The 12,786-nt window shown below is 42.0% G+C and overlaps 1 protein-coding gene across 2 annotated transcripts; it reads right to left on the bottom strand.

Moving 5' to 3' along the window:
* Positions 1–3,670: 3,670 nt before the first annotated feature.
* Positions 3,671–9,394, bottom strand: UCP1 (uncoupling protein 1). Of its 2 annotated transcripts, none has more exons than XM_020891214.2 (6): positions 9,254–9,394; positions 8,314–8,512; positions 6,227–6,421; positions 6,025–6,126; positions 5,126–5,306; positions 3,671–3,785 (listed from the first exon to the last, which is right to left on the bottom strand). In XM_020891214.2, exons 1-6 carry the CDS (start codon positions 9,392–9,394, stop codon positions 3,671–3,673), a joined length of 933 nt encoding a protein of 310 aa, XP_020746873.1. The 2 variants fall into 2 exon arrangements, with proteins under 2 accessions (XP_020746873.1, XP_020746874.1); XM_020891215.2 differs by having other exon boundaries at positions 9,266–9,394.
* Positions 9,395–12,786: the final 3,392 nt, after the last annotated feature.

Genomic DNA, 12,786 nt, shown 5'->3' with positions numbered 1-12,786 from the left:
TTATGTTAATGAAATAATACTTTTTTCATTTAATCCTTTAATCATGTTCCTGTAGAGTAAAATCAGAATATACAGAAAATTTTTTTATTTTTATGACTTTAACTCATCCACTGATTACCAATTTAAAAGGTTATTGGATAAGATCAATTGGTTATGACACAGAAAAGAAACTACCATCACCACCCTCCATTCTTAGAAAGGCTAGGAATAAATCACACCATCCTGCAATATGTTTTTCTTAATTTCAGTTGATCACGGATCTATTTGTATGTTAATGCATAGTTTCCATACTTTTTTTTTAAAACTGCAAAGCTTTCCTCTGTGTGTGTGTGTGTGTATGTGTAGCTTATCTTGAACTAAATATAGAACTGGTTTGATACAGCAAATGCAGTCCTTATTAAAGTTAGTATTAATTATAGCTTTAAATGTATATGTTAGGGGAAAAGTGCTTTAAAGACAAAGCAGTCATCTCAAGGAGTTTGATGAAGAAGTACCAAATAAACCTGAAGAAAATAGAGAAGGAAATATCAAAGACAAGAGCTTAGATGCATATAAAAGAAAACATGCATATAATAGGATCAACAAAGTGTTTGAGAAGACTAACAATACTGATAAACTTTAGTGAGACAAATTAACAATAAAAAAGAAAGCAAGTAATACTGTCAAGAATGAAATATGAAAATCACTAGAGAGCCTATAGATATTAAAAAGAATATATTGAGTAATGTCAAAATTAGGAAAATTAGATAATTTCTAGAAAAATACATTTTATCAAAGCTATCCAAGAAGAAATAGAGAAACAAAAAAGTCCTGGAGCTATTAAATGGATTCAGCAATTAAAAACCTTTCCACTAAAAAACCAGTTTCGTATGGGTTTCACCAGTGAGTTAGCATATTTAAAAAGAAAATAATTTTTCACAAACTTCCAAATAACTTAATGTTTCACTCTGCTATTCATAAGACTGTTATGATCTATTTTTTAAATTGGGTTATAGTTGCTTTACAATGTTTGTTAGCTTCTGTACAGTGAAGTGAGTCAGCTATATGTATACGTATATACCTTCCCTCTTGGACTGCTGGTGGGAATATAAATTGGTACAGCCACTGTAGAGAAAAGTACAGAGGTTCCTTAAACAAATAAAAATAAAACTACCATATGACCCAGCAAACCTACCACTGGGCCTATGATGAACTTTAATACATACAGAAAGAGCATTCAATAAAAATTCAACATCCATTCATGTTAAAAACTTGGCAAATGAGAACTAGAAAGGGATTACCTTAATTTTATGAAATATATCTTTATAAAATGAACTATAGCAAATATACTTAATTATAAAATATTGGGATCAGAATTAAAAAAGGATGTCTTTTGTCATCTCTTGTATCAGTCATTGCCACAACACAGTGTACAACAGTGAACCACAAAAATATCTCAGTGACATACAAAACAATTTCCCTCCTCACACATGGGTAGGCTAGCCAGACAGTTTGGGTAATCTCAGCTGGATTCAGCTAACTTTCAATTGAGGCCATGATTTCAGTTCCAGTCATCTCCATGTGACCATTTCATCTGAGGTCAGTGGGTTACCTGAGCCATGTTCATGGTGTGGCAAAAACACAAGAATAAACTCAGTTGCTCAAACACATTGAAGCCCTTGCGCACATCATGCCTACTAACATGATCTTGGTCATGGCAAATCACATGGCTAAGCCCAGCATCAATAAAGTGGGGAAATGTACTCTTATTAAGAAGGGATGAGGAGCAAATCATTCAAATTGTTACTGCAAATAAATTCAAAATTGTACTAGAGATTTATTTAACTGGAATAAAACAAGTGGATGGAAAGAAAAGTTATTGCTAACGAATGATAGGCGTGCGTACACAGAACATCTAAAAGAACTGGTGATCAGTCATCCAGGACAAGGATGAGGAATTTGATATCAATAGTGATCATGAAGGTGAGAGATTCTGGCTAAGCCAAATTTAGCGGGGTTCTTGCTAAAACTGGGCTCTCGAGGACACCCAAGGACAGGACCAAGAGGAAAAGGCAGCTCAGAGGAGCCTGACTAAAGTTTGGTCAAAGGTAGCAACTTGTCACTACTGCCCATTGCTTGACCAGGATCCCAGCAAATGAAGTTTTATATTTTCCTTCTTCTTGAAAGAAATATGCTACTCTGAGATGGTGGTTTGTCTTAGTTTGGACTCTCCCAGAGTCAGGCCTCAAGACAAGAATTTGGAATTCTTTTGGGAAGTGATCCCTGGAGACACCAGTAAGGGGATGGAGGATGGAGAGCAGGACTTGAAGTCTTCCCATAAACAGTTTTAGAGATAAGCAAAATACCACTAAGTGTAACTGGATTCTGGTCACTCGGCATTCCCTCCGACCATGAGGGACCTAAGATTCACACGCCGGCTCCCATTGGTTATTGGTTCAGGGCTGCTCATAGGGGTGTGTTATTTTTCCCGTCCTAGTGGGCTGTGCCCAGGTGGACAAAGATGTCTCTGGTGGCCAGAAAAAGGCCCTAAAAAGTACAGGTGCTGACCTGACGAAAGGCAGTCAGGGCAGCATCACTAAAGGTCAGAGCAGAGTGATCTATGCAGGATACAAGGGCATCTGCGACAAGATGCTTTACAGTTAGCAACTAAGGGAAATAAACGGGAGACAACCCTCAGAGTCAACAGGGGAGAAACATAATAGTAAATGTAATGTGGAGCTCACAGTCCCTGGCAGCCTAGGGACTACCTGGCCATTTTATGGCCACTCCTTGTTTTTGTCTTAATTCTTTTAATCTCCTGTTTATTCTTTCCCTATTCCTTCTGCACTCATCTGGTAGATGAAAAGGTTACTACAGATGCAAATGACGAATTTGGCTTTGCTGGAAAGATGCCATGTAGATTAATTTTCATCTCAATCTGTTCCTCTATCTAACCAAAGGCACCTTCTAGCTCTAAAATTCTGTGATTCTAAGACAGATAATATGATTCTAATAAGAGCAGTGCCCCAATGAACACAGTGTCTTAGATTACAAGTTGTCTATATATAGATGCCATAAAATGTGGACTCTAAAAATCAAAAGCCTGTACTAATAACATTAAAAGTAAGTTGACACCCATTGATTCTAAAGACCTTCCCTTGTTATTTGGGAAGTTTTGTAACCCAGGTGAACCTCAACTCTTACATTAGATATAGATCCAAAAAAGGCAAACTTTAAGAGATATTAGCAATATTTTATTTAATATATCAACTGACAATGGGGTTAATAAATAAAAAGGAAACTTTGTTTTTAAGTATTAACAAAGTATATTTCACTCAGTTTTCCTTTTCCATCAATTAATAATTGAAATAATAATTAAAACATGTTAAAGATCTTCATATTCAATCATAAAATCCCTCCCCCCACTAAGTAGTCAGTTAAATATAGTAGCTTATCTGGATATTACATTTGCCAGGGTATATATTGAATGTTTTGCTTTCCCTTCCTTAAAATACTGAGAATAAAAGTCATAGGAAATGGTAGTTTTCCCTTGGAAAAAAAAATAGTCCAAAACTCTCTACCAGAATTTCCTTATCTAGGTGAAATAAAGTGAATAGGTTTGCTTGCTTTTTAAAATTATCTGGTTAGCAAAGATCCCCACTAGTCTGTTCCATCTTCTTCCCAAGGAGGATTAGGTCGCACAGTCCATGGTCTGCCTCGACTTCATCAGTTCTCGTTTCAGCTGTTCGAAGCACACGAACATGATGACGTTCCAGGATCCCAGTCGCAAGAAGGAAGGTACAAATCTAGAAAAGTGATGTCACCATTCTATTAGTTTGCTTAAAATTCTTATAGCTATTATAGTGTGTGCCTTCATTGACTCCATGGACATGAGTTTGAGCAAACTCCGGGAGATGGTGAAGGACAGGGAAGCCTGGTGTGCTGCAGCCCATGGGGTCACAAAGAGCTGGACACAGCTGAGCAACTGAAAAACAACAAATTCTAGTCCAGGCGGTGTATGCTTCTCATTGTTTCATCATCTCCAGTGCGGGTGCTTGAGAGTACCCACTCTTCATGTTTCCTTCCTCTGCCCCAAGTTTCATCCAGGTGCCCTACCCTGCTTCTGAACAACAAAATCCAGAGGTTCACATCTATACAATGGTCCCACCAAACCAAACCAAAGCTTGCCTCCATCTCCATCATCTTTTCTTTTTTTAGGGGAGAGGAAATCTTGTTTTCCTTTGCTTTCTGTGTGGAGAGTAGGAAACTTTAATAGTTTAAAAGAGGAAGTAAGTGGAGAAAGCAAAGTGATGAGTAATTAGACCATTTTCCAGGGTCGAGAAATCAGTGCTGTCTAGATCTTGGTAATTCTGGTCCTAAGAGGGATGGACAGAGACTGAATTGCATTTTGTTGTTTATGTTGCTCTTGCTATTTTGAAGAATTCTGCCATGGTGTACACACCAGATGATTTATTTTGCAAATCCTGTCTACAGCAATGAAATATTCCCAGAGAAAATGATGTTAAATCTGTTAAATCTGCCTTGGACAGGTATGTTAGAGATCTTGCCTATATAGATCACCCCCAATATTTTGGGGGATCTCAACATATATCTTCTGACTCCTGAATGTGTGTATGTGTTTTATGGTAAAATATACATAACATCAATTTATAATTTTAGCCAGCCATTTATATATATATACATATATGTGTGTGTGTGTATATATATATATGTCTCTCTTATAAATATATATATACTCAATAGTATAATTCAGTAGCATTAAATATGTTCTCATTGTGAGCAATCATTACCACTCCCCATCTCCGTCCCAAACTGAATCTCTGTACCCATTAAAAAATAACTCCCCTCTCCCCTCTCCCCTCACCCAATAGATTGAGACCAAGGACAAGCTGTCAGTTTCAAATGAGCCGCTGATCAGGCTTGAGAAGACTTTACTATCACAGCTTTAAGTTTTCTGACACAGTGGAATTGGTGTATTGGCGAGATTTATGGCAAAGAAAAGTAGACACTCAGTACACTGCCCATTCCAAGTCTGGTCAGCTGTCAATTGTTCAGATGAGACGGCCCCCTGAAGCACACAGAATCCCTGAACACCACATTATAGATACAGAGGAGCACATCCTACCCTTTGAAAAAAGCTGACGGCCCTTCCCTGGTGAGCATCATCATCGCGCAGTTGGGCACACTTGTGTACTGTCCTGGTGAAGAGTTAACAAATCGGGTTTTCACCACATCCACCGGAGAGGACAGGACCGTTGTGCAGAATCCAGCAATGACAGCGGACACGAAGTGGCAGGGTACATCGTCTGAAATGCGTCGTGAGACAGGTCAACACTAGACTCTTGGGAGGGGCTTCTAGATTTTAGCTATCTATCAGATCCTTGAAAGCCTGTTGACAACAGGAGGTCAACATGGTTGTCTTATGAATAAATAACATACAGTGAGGACTGTCATAATTTTAGAAGAAGTTGGCAAATGGTACATGACATACTGGATTATAAGTGCTTTAGGAAAATAGCCAGTTACTTACCTCTGTCCTTAGGGCATGACATAATACTCAATACATAGGCATCTATAGTTTTTTTAAAAAAAAATTAAAGTCATTGTCCAAGGAAGACTTCAATGCTTCCAGAACCTATTAGAATAAAATTTTCAGGAACCTACCCAATGGTTCTACTTTTTGGGTGAAACCACCAAGAAGCTCCTTATCTAACTAGCTCATCTGGAAATAGTGCAGGATGACTCACTTCCTGAATTCTGCTTTATAAAGAATAAGATAGATGCCAACAAACGTCTCATATATTAGTATTAAGTGAGAATGATGCTGATATAAAAATACAGGTACATTTTAGTTTTGTTGCAAAAGAAAAAAACTGTTGCAGCAGAACTTCTAAAGCTTAGGGTTATATCTATTGTTCACAAGTATTACTTTTTTAAAAGATAAAATATTACAATGAAGGGATTCAGCATAATGAAAGATGAAATTATAAATGTGCAGACCTGCCACGTGAAAAAGAAAGTTACCTGCTAATAGTCTGCTTTTCACAAGGGCCTCCTTCATTAGGTCATATGTTACTAGCTCTGTACAGTTGATGATGACATTTCTTGTCAGATTGGGAGTAGTCCCTGGAGGGAAAGAAAGTGTTGAATAGCTCCATCATATGTTAAGGTGCTAATTGGATACGTGTGTTTTAACGATTATAGAATCCATGTTGAAGTGAGTTACCTTTCCAAAGCCCAGTCAAGCCTTCTGTTGTTGCTATAATTCTGTAAGCATTGTAAGTCCCAGTGTATCGAGGTTTGGGACCGTGGAGACGGCTCTGGGCTTGCAGTCTGACCTTGACCACCTCTGTGGGTTGCCCAATGAGCACGGCCACGCCTCCAGTTGTTAGGCCCGCTGAGATCTTGCTTCCTAAACTAGCTGTCATTATCCAGAGGAAAAAAAATGGTGTGTCAAGCAAAAAAGAAAAAAGTCAAGACCCAGAATGCATGTGTATGTCCTTTTAATTTTTAGTGGTTAGTACTACTGTGTCATTGTATCTTTAGTACTTCCCTAATGCTGAGTTGTGTCTGACTCCTGGCCACCCCATGGACTATACTAAGAATGTATAAATCATAGGAGGGCTCGAAGACTTCAAAGTTGACTGAGATGTTTTTTTAATAAAGACTTTCAAGGAGAAGGAAAACCCAACGCTTGTTTAAACAATGGCTTAGTTCTTTCTTATATTTGACTTAGTTCTTTCTTTACATTTGCTCTATTTTTCATTATTTCCCAATTGGGTGGAGGCACCAGTCACCAGTGAAGCTTAGTCTTCTAACCATCAATGAGACTGTTAATTATTGGACTTAGGGATCTTAGGAAAAGTCCTAAAAGACAAACTGCCCGAGTTTGGGATGTCAAGTGGTGTCAGGCTTCAACAGGCTACTAAAGGGACAAAAATAAGAAGAGAGAAGTGATCACATTTTTAATTGCAGATTTTGAAAAATTAACATGGGTTACTCAAGACATATATCATTTAATAAAATGACAAATAGTCTTGGAGCCTCATTGTTGTTATTTAGTCGCTAAGATATGTCCTACTCTTTTGTGACCCATGAAGCCTCATACCTATTCCCATATAGATAAGTCACATTTACTCATCAAGGACTTTCTCAGTCTCTAATTCTATTTCCTAAGCTGTATAAAATGGAGGTAATAATATCTACCTCACAGAGTCATTGTGTGAATTAATAACAACAGCACTTAACATAATGTCCTGCATATGGGAAATTCAGCAATTCTTTTCACTACTGTATGGTTGTTTGCCTTTCTCAATATGCTTAGCCAGGAGCTGAGCACTGAATAATACCCATCTTTTAAGTGGCAAGATGATACTCAGATAATTCCCTTCACTTTTGGCCCCTATTTACAGTCTTATTTTGTTGCATCCATCCTGTGTTCCAATCCCCTTTTTATCTCCCAAGCTCCTTGGGAGCGGGGCCATACTCTTTGCCTTCGCTTCTCACAGCCCATCTCTGCAATCTAGCTGCCACCTCTACTGCTCTGCTCAAGATGGTTTTGCTGAGGAAACCCATAAGTTTCTGCTGTTAGGTACATTGATCTCTCCTTTCCTCACCAGATCTCTCTGTTTTGTTTGGCCCTAATGATAATTTCTCCCACAACTGGGAAATCTATCCCAGGTGTTTCTCCTAAATTCTCATGCAGACCAGACATTACCTATCCTTGACACATCCTAAACTGAATTTCTTACCTCCCCACTTCAGATGGTTTCTATATTCCCTCCCTCAATGAATGGGATATTTAACCAGAAACTTGTAAGTCATCTTAACATTCCTACCTTTTCTTTACACCTCATTTCCAACTCTCCACCAAGTTTAGTCAATTACATTTCCAAAATCTTTACTGCCATTGCTTTAGCATACCCTGATCATTTCTTCCTTTCTAAATAACCCTTTTCTTCCCCTTTTTCTATATAGCTTTTACAGTGCTGCCAAAGTGATCTTCTGAAAATATAATTTATGTTATTCCCTTGTTTGTTATTTTTCAATGACTTCCCATCATTTTAAGGATAAAACCTGAACGCATTAGAATGGCCTGCAAGCTCTCCTGTGATCTGACCCATTCCTGCCTTTCTGGCATCACTTTTCTCCACTCACCAGCATGCTCCCCGTCCCGTGTGTTCGAATATTGATGTTGGCTTGCCAGTTTGTTATGAAGACCACTACCCTGTATGTAACTGTTTCCTGGGCTACAGCTGAGCCTAGGACATGTCTCTCTGACTTCTTCCCCTCCCAGAAACACTGCCTGCTTACCTTCTTTCCCTGTGGTGAAGAAATCCTGGACAGTATCATAGAGGCCGATCCTAAGGGAGGCGAAACTTATTTGTCTCTGGAGACCAGCAGGCAGCCCGCTGTAGAGTTTCACTGGCCCTTCTGTTTTTGCCAGAGTGATGATTGTTCCCAGGACACCTTTATACCTAATGGCACTGGAGGTCAGGCATTCGCCCTGGATCTGGAAGTGAGATGGAAGTGAATATTGAGAAAGGGAGTACTACCTAGTGAGGAAAAAACAAAGATTGGCATCAACCTGTCCTCAATGGAGAAAACTTGAGCCAAGATATTTTTTCCATTGTGTTTCTATTTTCAGTCCTTTTCGCCTTCTCAGCAACATCTCCCCTTATCTATCTATCTGTCTATCTAAATCCCTGGGTCAGGAAGATCCCCTAGAAAAGGAAATGGCAACCCACTCCTGTATTCTTGCCTGGAGAATCCCATGGACAGAGGAGCCTGTAGGCCTGCAGTCCATAGCGTTGCAAAGAGTCAGATAGGACTGAAGCGACTTAGCACACATCTATCTATCTAGAGCTAGATGTCTATCTATCGAAAGGGGGAGGGGAGAGAATCTGGCTACTAGGCATACTTTGAACATCTTCCCCATCCCACACCTCACTCTTCCACCCCCAGAAACTCTCCAGAACCCCTAGGCAGTAGGATAGGAAGATTGTGCCCGTCTAATCATGTACAGGAGAGGTTGGCAACAGTCACAGTCAACCCATCCTCCATGACCCTCCCACTTCTTTAGTTCTTTTCTGAAATGTTCCAGTTTCCCACCCTAAATCCAGTGACAGGCAAACTTTTTTAACGTGGCCACCTGCTCTACCTAACGTGAGAAAGGATGGTAAAACCGCAGCCAGAGTCAAGGGGCGCACACAGTCGAGGTCCCCTCTCCGCCGAGGCACCTCCCGTTGCCCACCGCACTCCCCACCTGTAGCCGGACTTTGGCGGTGTCCAGCGGGAAGGTGATTATGTCAGCCACGCAGGCCGCCACCCCAGCAGAGAAGATCTTGACCGCCATGGTAGGCGGGGGCACGTCTGACGCTGTGTGTCCCACCATCCTGACTCAACGGGGACTCCGGCGCAAGGGGAGCGGGGCTTCAGTCCCAAAGGTGGAAGTTCTGCCTGGCTTCTCACTCCTGAGCGGCCGGGCAGCAGACCAGTCCTCTCCGACTTCTGGTCAGTGGGGGCGGCAGGCAGAGGGCTGCAGCGGGCGAGGTGGCAGGTGGCGGGGTCTATGCAGCGGCGCCTGCCTGCGCTCCCTCGAGTCCCGGCCGGCCACGCCGTGCCCTCTGCCTCCGCTGATGACTTATATCGCCAGCGATCGCGATCCGGGCTGAGCCGATCCAGGTCTCTGGAGAATGGCAGGGCGTGTCCTGGGGCGCCAGGTCCCTCCCATCTCCCCATCCTGGCTCGGCACCGGGGGAGCCGGCGTCTACGCTCTACCCTCGATGCGCAGGGAAGGGCGCACAGATGCGCAGGGAAGGGCGCACAGAAGCGCGCACCCCGAGCCTGGCAAGCTGGGCATCTCTCCGGGCTTCTAGAGTCTTCGGCTGCGCACCCTTGGAGGGCGGGGAGGGGGAGTCCCTGAAACAAGCTCGAGCTCAGTGATCCTGGCAGAAGTGCCTGCCCAGCCGGGGAGCTCCAAGGCAAGAGTGGGACTTCTCATTCCTCTGACTCCCCAGAAGCCTCGCAGACACCTTCTCTGCTTGGCTTCCTTTTGCTCTCTTTCTGCTTTCTCATCCTTTCACCTTTCCAGTCACATGCAGCCAAATGGGATTCCAGAAACTTCCAAGCAGAATCCGAGAACATTCTGACTTTTAAAGTTTTTCATTTGAACACTTTTTGTAGGAGAGTGTCAAATGAAATAATAACCCTTCTAGAAAGCAAACCCAGAGTAAATTGCTAGAGCGATTAAGTGCTCCTTTTAATTACATTCTGGGTGCGGGGGCGGTGTGGTGGAAAGGACAAGGACAAGGGCAGGTCACCAGGCTCCAGGAGCAGCTCTTACCTTCGCAAGTCATCTGTGACCCTTGACCCCTTTTCCTCGTCCCATTATACTCACTCCCATGTAAAGTGTGGATATTTGAGAGTCAGCAATATGAATGCGATAAAAGAAGGTCCACACTTTACATGGGAATGAGTATCCATTATACTCAGGAAAAGGAGTCAAGGGTCAAGCTATAGGGATCCCCAAAGTTATGGTCTAGGAAAAATGACCTTATCAAAGGTCAAATTAGGAAAGAAACAGTGTCCTCAGTCATAGAACTATGGCATTTGAGAATATAATTAATGAAGGGTTGGGTCTGTCAAGTAGTCGTACTGTAATGTTTAGAAAAAATGTCAAAAGAATAAAAACAAAGAAAAGTATTGGATTTGGCTCTAACATAATTGGTCTTCTGAGGGAGTGCAGGTGTGGTGGAGTTATTAGGTTGTGAGAATGATGGCTAAGCAGATTGGGAGTGTTCGTTATAATGCATAAAAGGTGAACCGCTAACAACTGGATAATCCGCAACCCACAACCCAACCTACCAGCCCTATGTCTTTCACAGTGGTTCCATCTGATGTGGTTTTAAAGCATAATCGCAAATTCCTCTCATCAAAAGACAAAGGTGCATGTCTCTTCCCCTTGCATCTAGGAAGGCTGGAACATGCCTTACTAATACAATGAGACAGCACTGATGTTTTCTGAGGCTGGACTGTAAAGTCCTTTCCTAAGGAAACATTAGGAACGCTTGGTCATTATGTAAGAAATCCAAGCTCCCTGAGGCTGTCATGCTGGAGAGGCCCTAAGTCGGCAATTCCAGCCTTTCCCATCAAGACAGGAGGCATGAGAGTGCAGCTACCTTGGACTCTTCAGATAAACCCTCCTGCCAGCTGAAAACGCCGAGTGATCTCCATCGATGGAGTAGGACAGAAGGGTCATCCAGCTCTTGTTCAGTCCTCAGTCGTGTCTGACTCTTTGCAACCTCATGGATGGCAGCACACCTGGCTTCCATGTCCTCCACTATCTCCCAGAGTTTGTGCAAATTCATGTCCATTGAGTTGATAATGTTATCTAATCATCTCAGCCTCTGCAGTCCCCTTCTCCTTTTGCCTTCAGTCTTTCCTAGCATCAGAGGCTCTTTGAATCAGGTGGCCAAAATATTGGCACTTCAGCATCAGTCCTCCCAATGAATATTCACGGTTGATTTCCTTTAGGATTGACTAGTTTGATCTTGCAGTCCAAGGGACTCTCAAGAGTCTTCTTCAGCACCACAATTCAAAAGCATCAATTCTTCAGAGCTCCGTCTTCTTTATAGTCCAGCTCTCACATCCATACATGACTAATGGAAAAACCATAGCTTTGACTATATGGACCTTTGTCGGCAAAGTGTTGTTTCTGCTTTATGATACACTGTCTAGGTTTGTCATAGCTTTCTTCCCTTGTAGCTCAGCTAGTAAAGAATCTGCCTGCAATGAGGGAGACCTGGGTTTGAATCCTGGGTTGGGAAGATCCCCTGGAGAAGGGAACGGCTACCTACTCCAGTATTCTGGCCTGGAGAATTCCATGGACTATATAGTCCGTGGGGTCACAAAGAGTCAGACTCGACTGAGCGACTTTCACTTTCACTTTTCCTTCCAAGGAGCAAGCGTCTTTTAATTTCATGGTTACAGTCACTGTCCATAGTGATTTTTTAGCCCAAGAAAATAAAATCTGTCATTGTTTCCACTTTTTCCCCATCTGTTTGCCATGAAGTTTTGGGACCATACCATACCATATCAGTTGACTTCTGCCCAAATTCCTGATCCATGAAATTGTGAGACATAACGCAGTGGTTGTGGTTTTAAACTGGAACCACCTTTTCTTTTCTGAGAAGTTAGGACTAGCATCCACTCTCTTTACACTTTCCTCCAACACTGCCTTCATGATGAGTTGTATGCAGTGCATGGTGTAGAATTTTGGAATTATGATTATAAAGGGAAGTCACAGTACATTTCTGAAGGAGAAGCAGGATAAACGGAAAGTCATTTTGTTTCCTTTAGGCTCATGTTTTTAAAAGGCAGAGGATGACAGGCCAGAGGAGAGGGTGAAATGAAAGCTATTAGAAAAGAAGGGAATCTGAGAAAGGGTGTGTTAGAAAGGAAGAAAGGCTGTGGTCCCAACCAGCTAAGGACATACAGGAAGAGGAGATTTTTGACCAGAGAACAGCGATTGCTCTGAGACTATGAGAAGAAGGAGAGCTCGAGCTCTGGAATGTTAACTTCTGGCTGGGTAGGTGTGATCAGTTTAGAGACTTCTCCAGAAGGCAGGTTTGGTTTATTCAGTGACGAGCGAGCATCTGAGGTCTGCTGGCCAGAAAGCCAATACTAAGGGTCCAGAAGAAGCAGAAGTCACAGCCTCCGTGGACTTCCCTGCAGTTCCAATGCGGGGGATATGGGTTCGGTCCCTGGTCAGGGAACTAAGATCCT

This window comes from Odocoileus virginianus, chromosome 12 (genome assembly GCF_023699985.2).
Source record: "Odocoileus virginianus isolate 20LAN1187 ecotype Illinois chromosome 12, Ovbor_1.2, whole genome shotgun sequence".
NCBI lineage: Eukaryota > Metazoa > Chordata > Mammalia > Artiodactyla > Cervidae > Odocoileus > Odocoileus virginianus.
The sequence above is the reverse complement of the archived record's forward strand: the minus strand, read 5'-3'. Positions and strand labels throughout refer to the sequence as shown.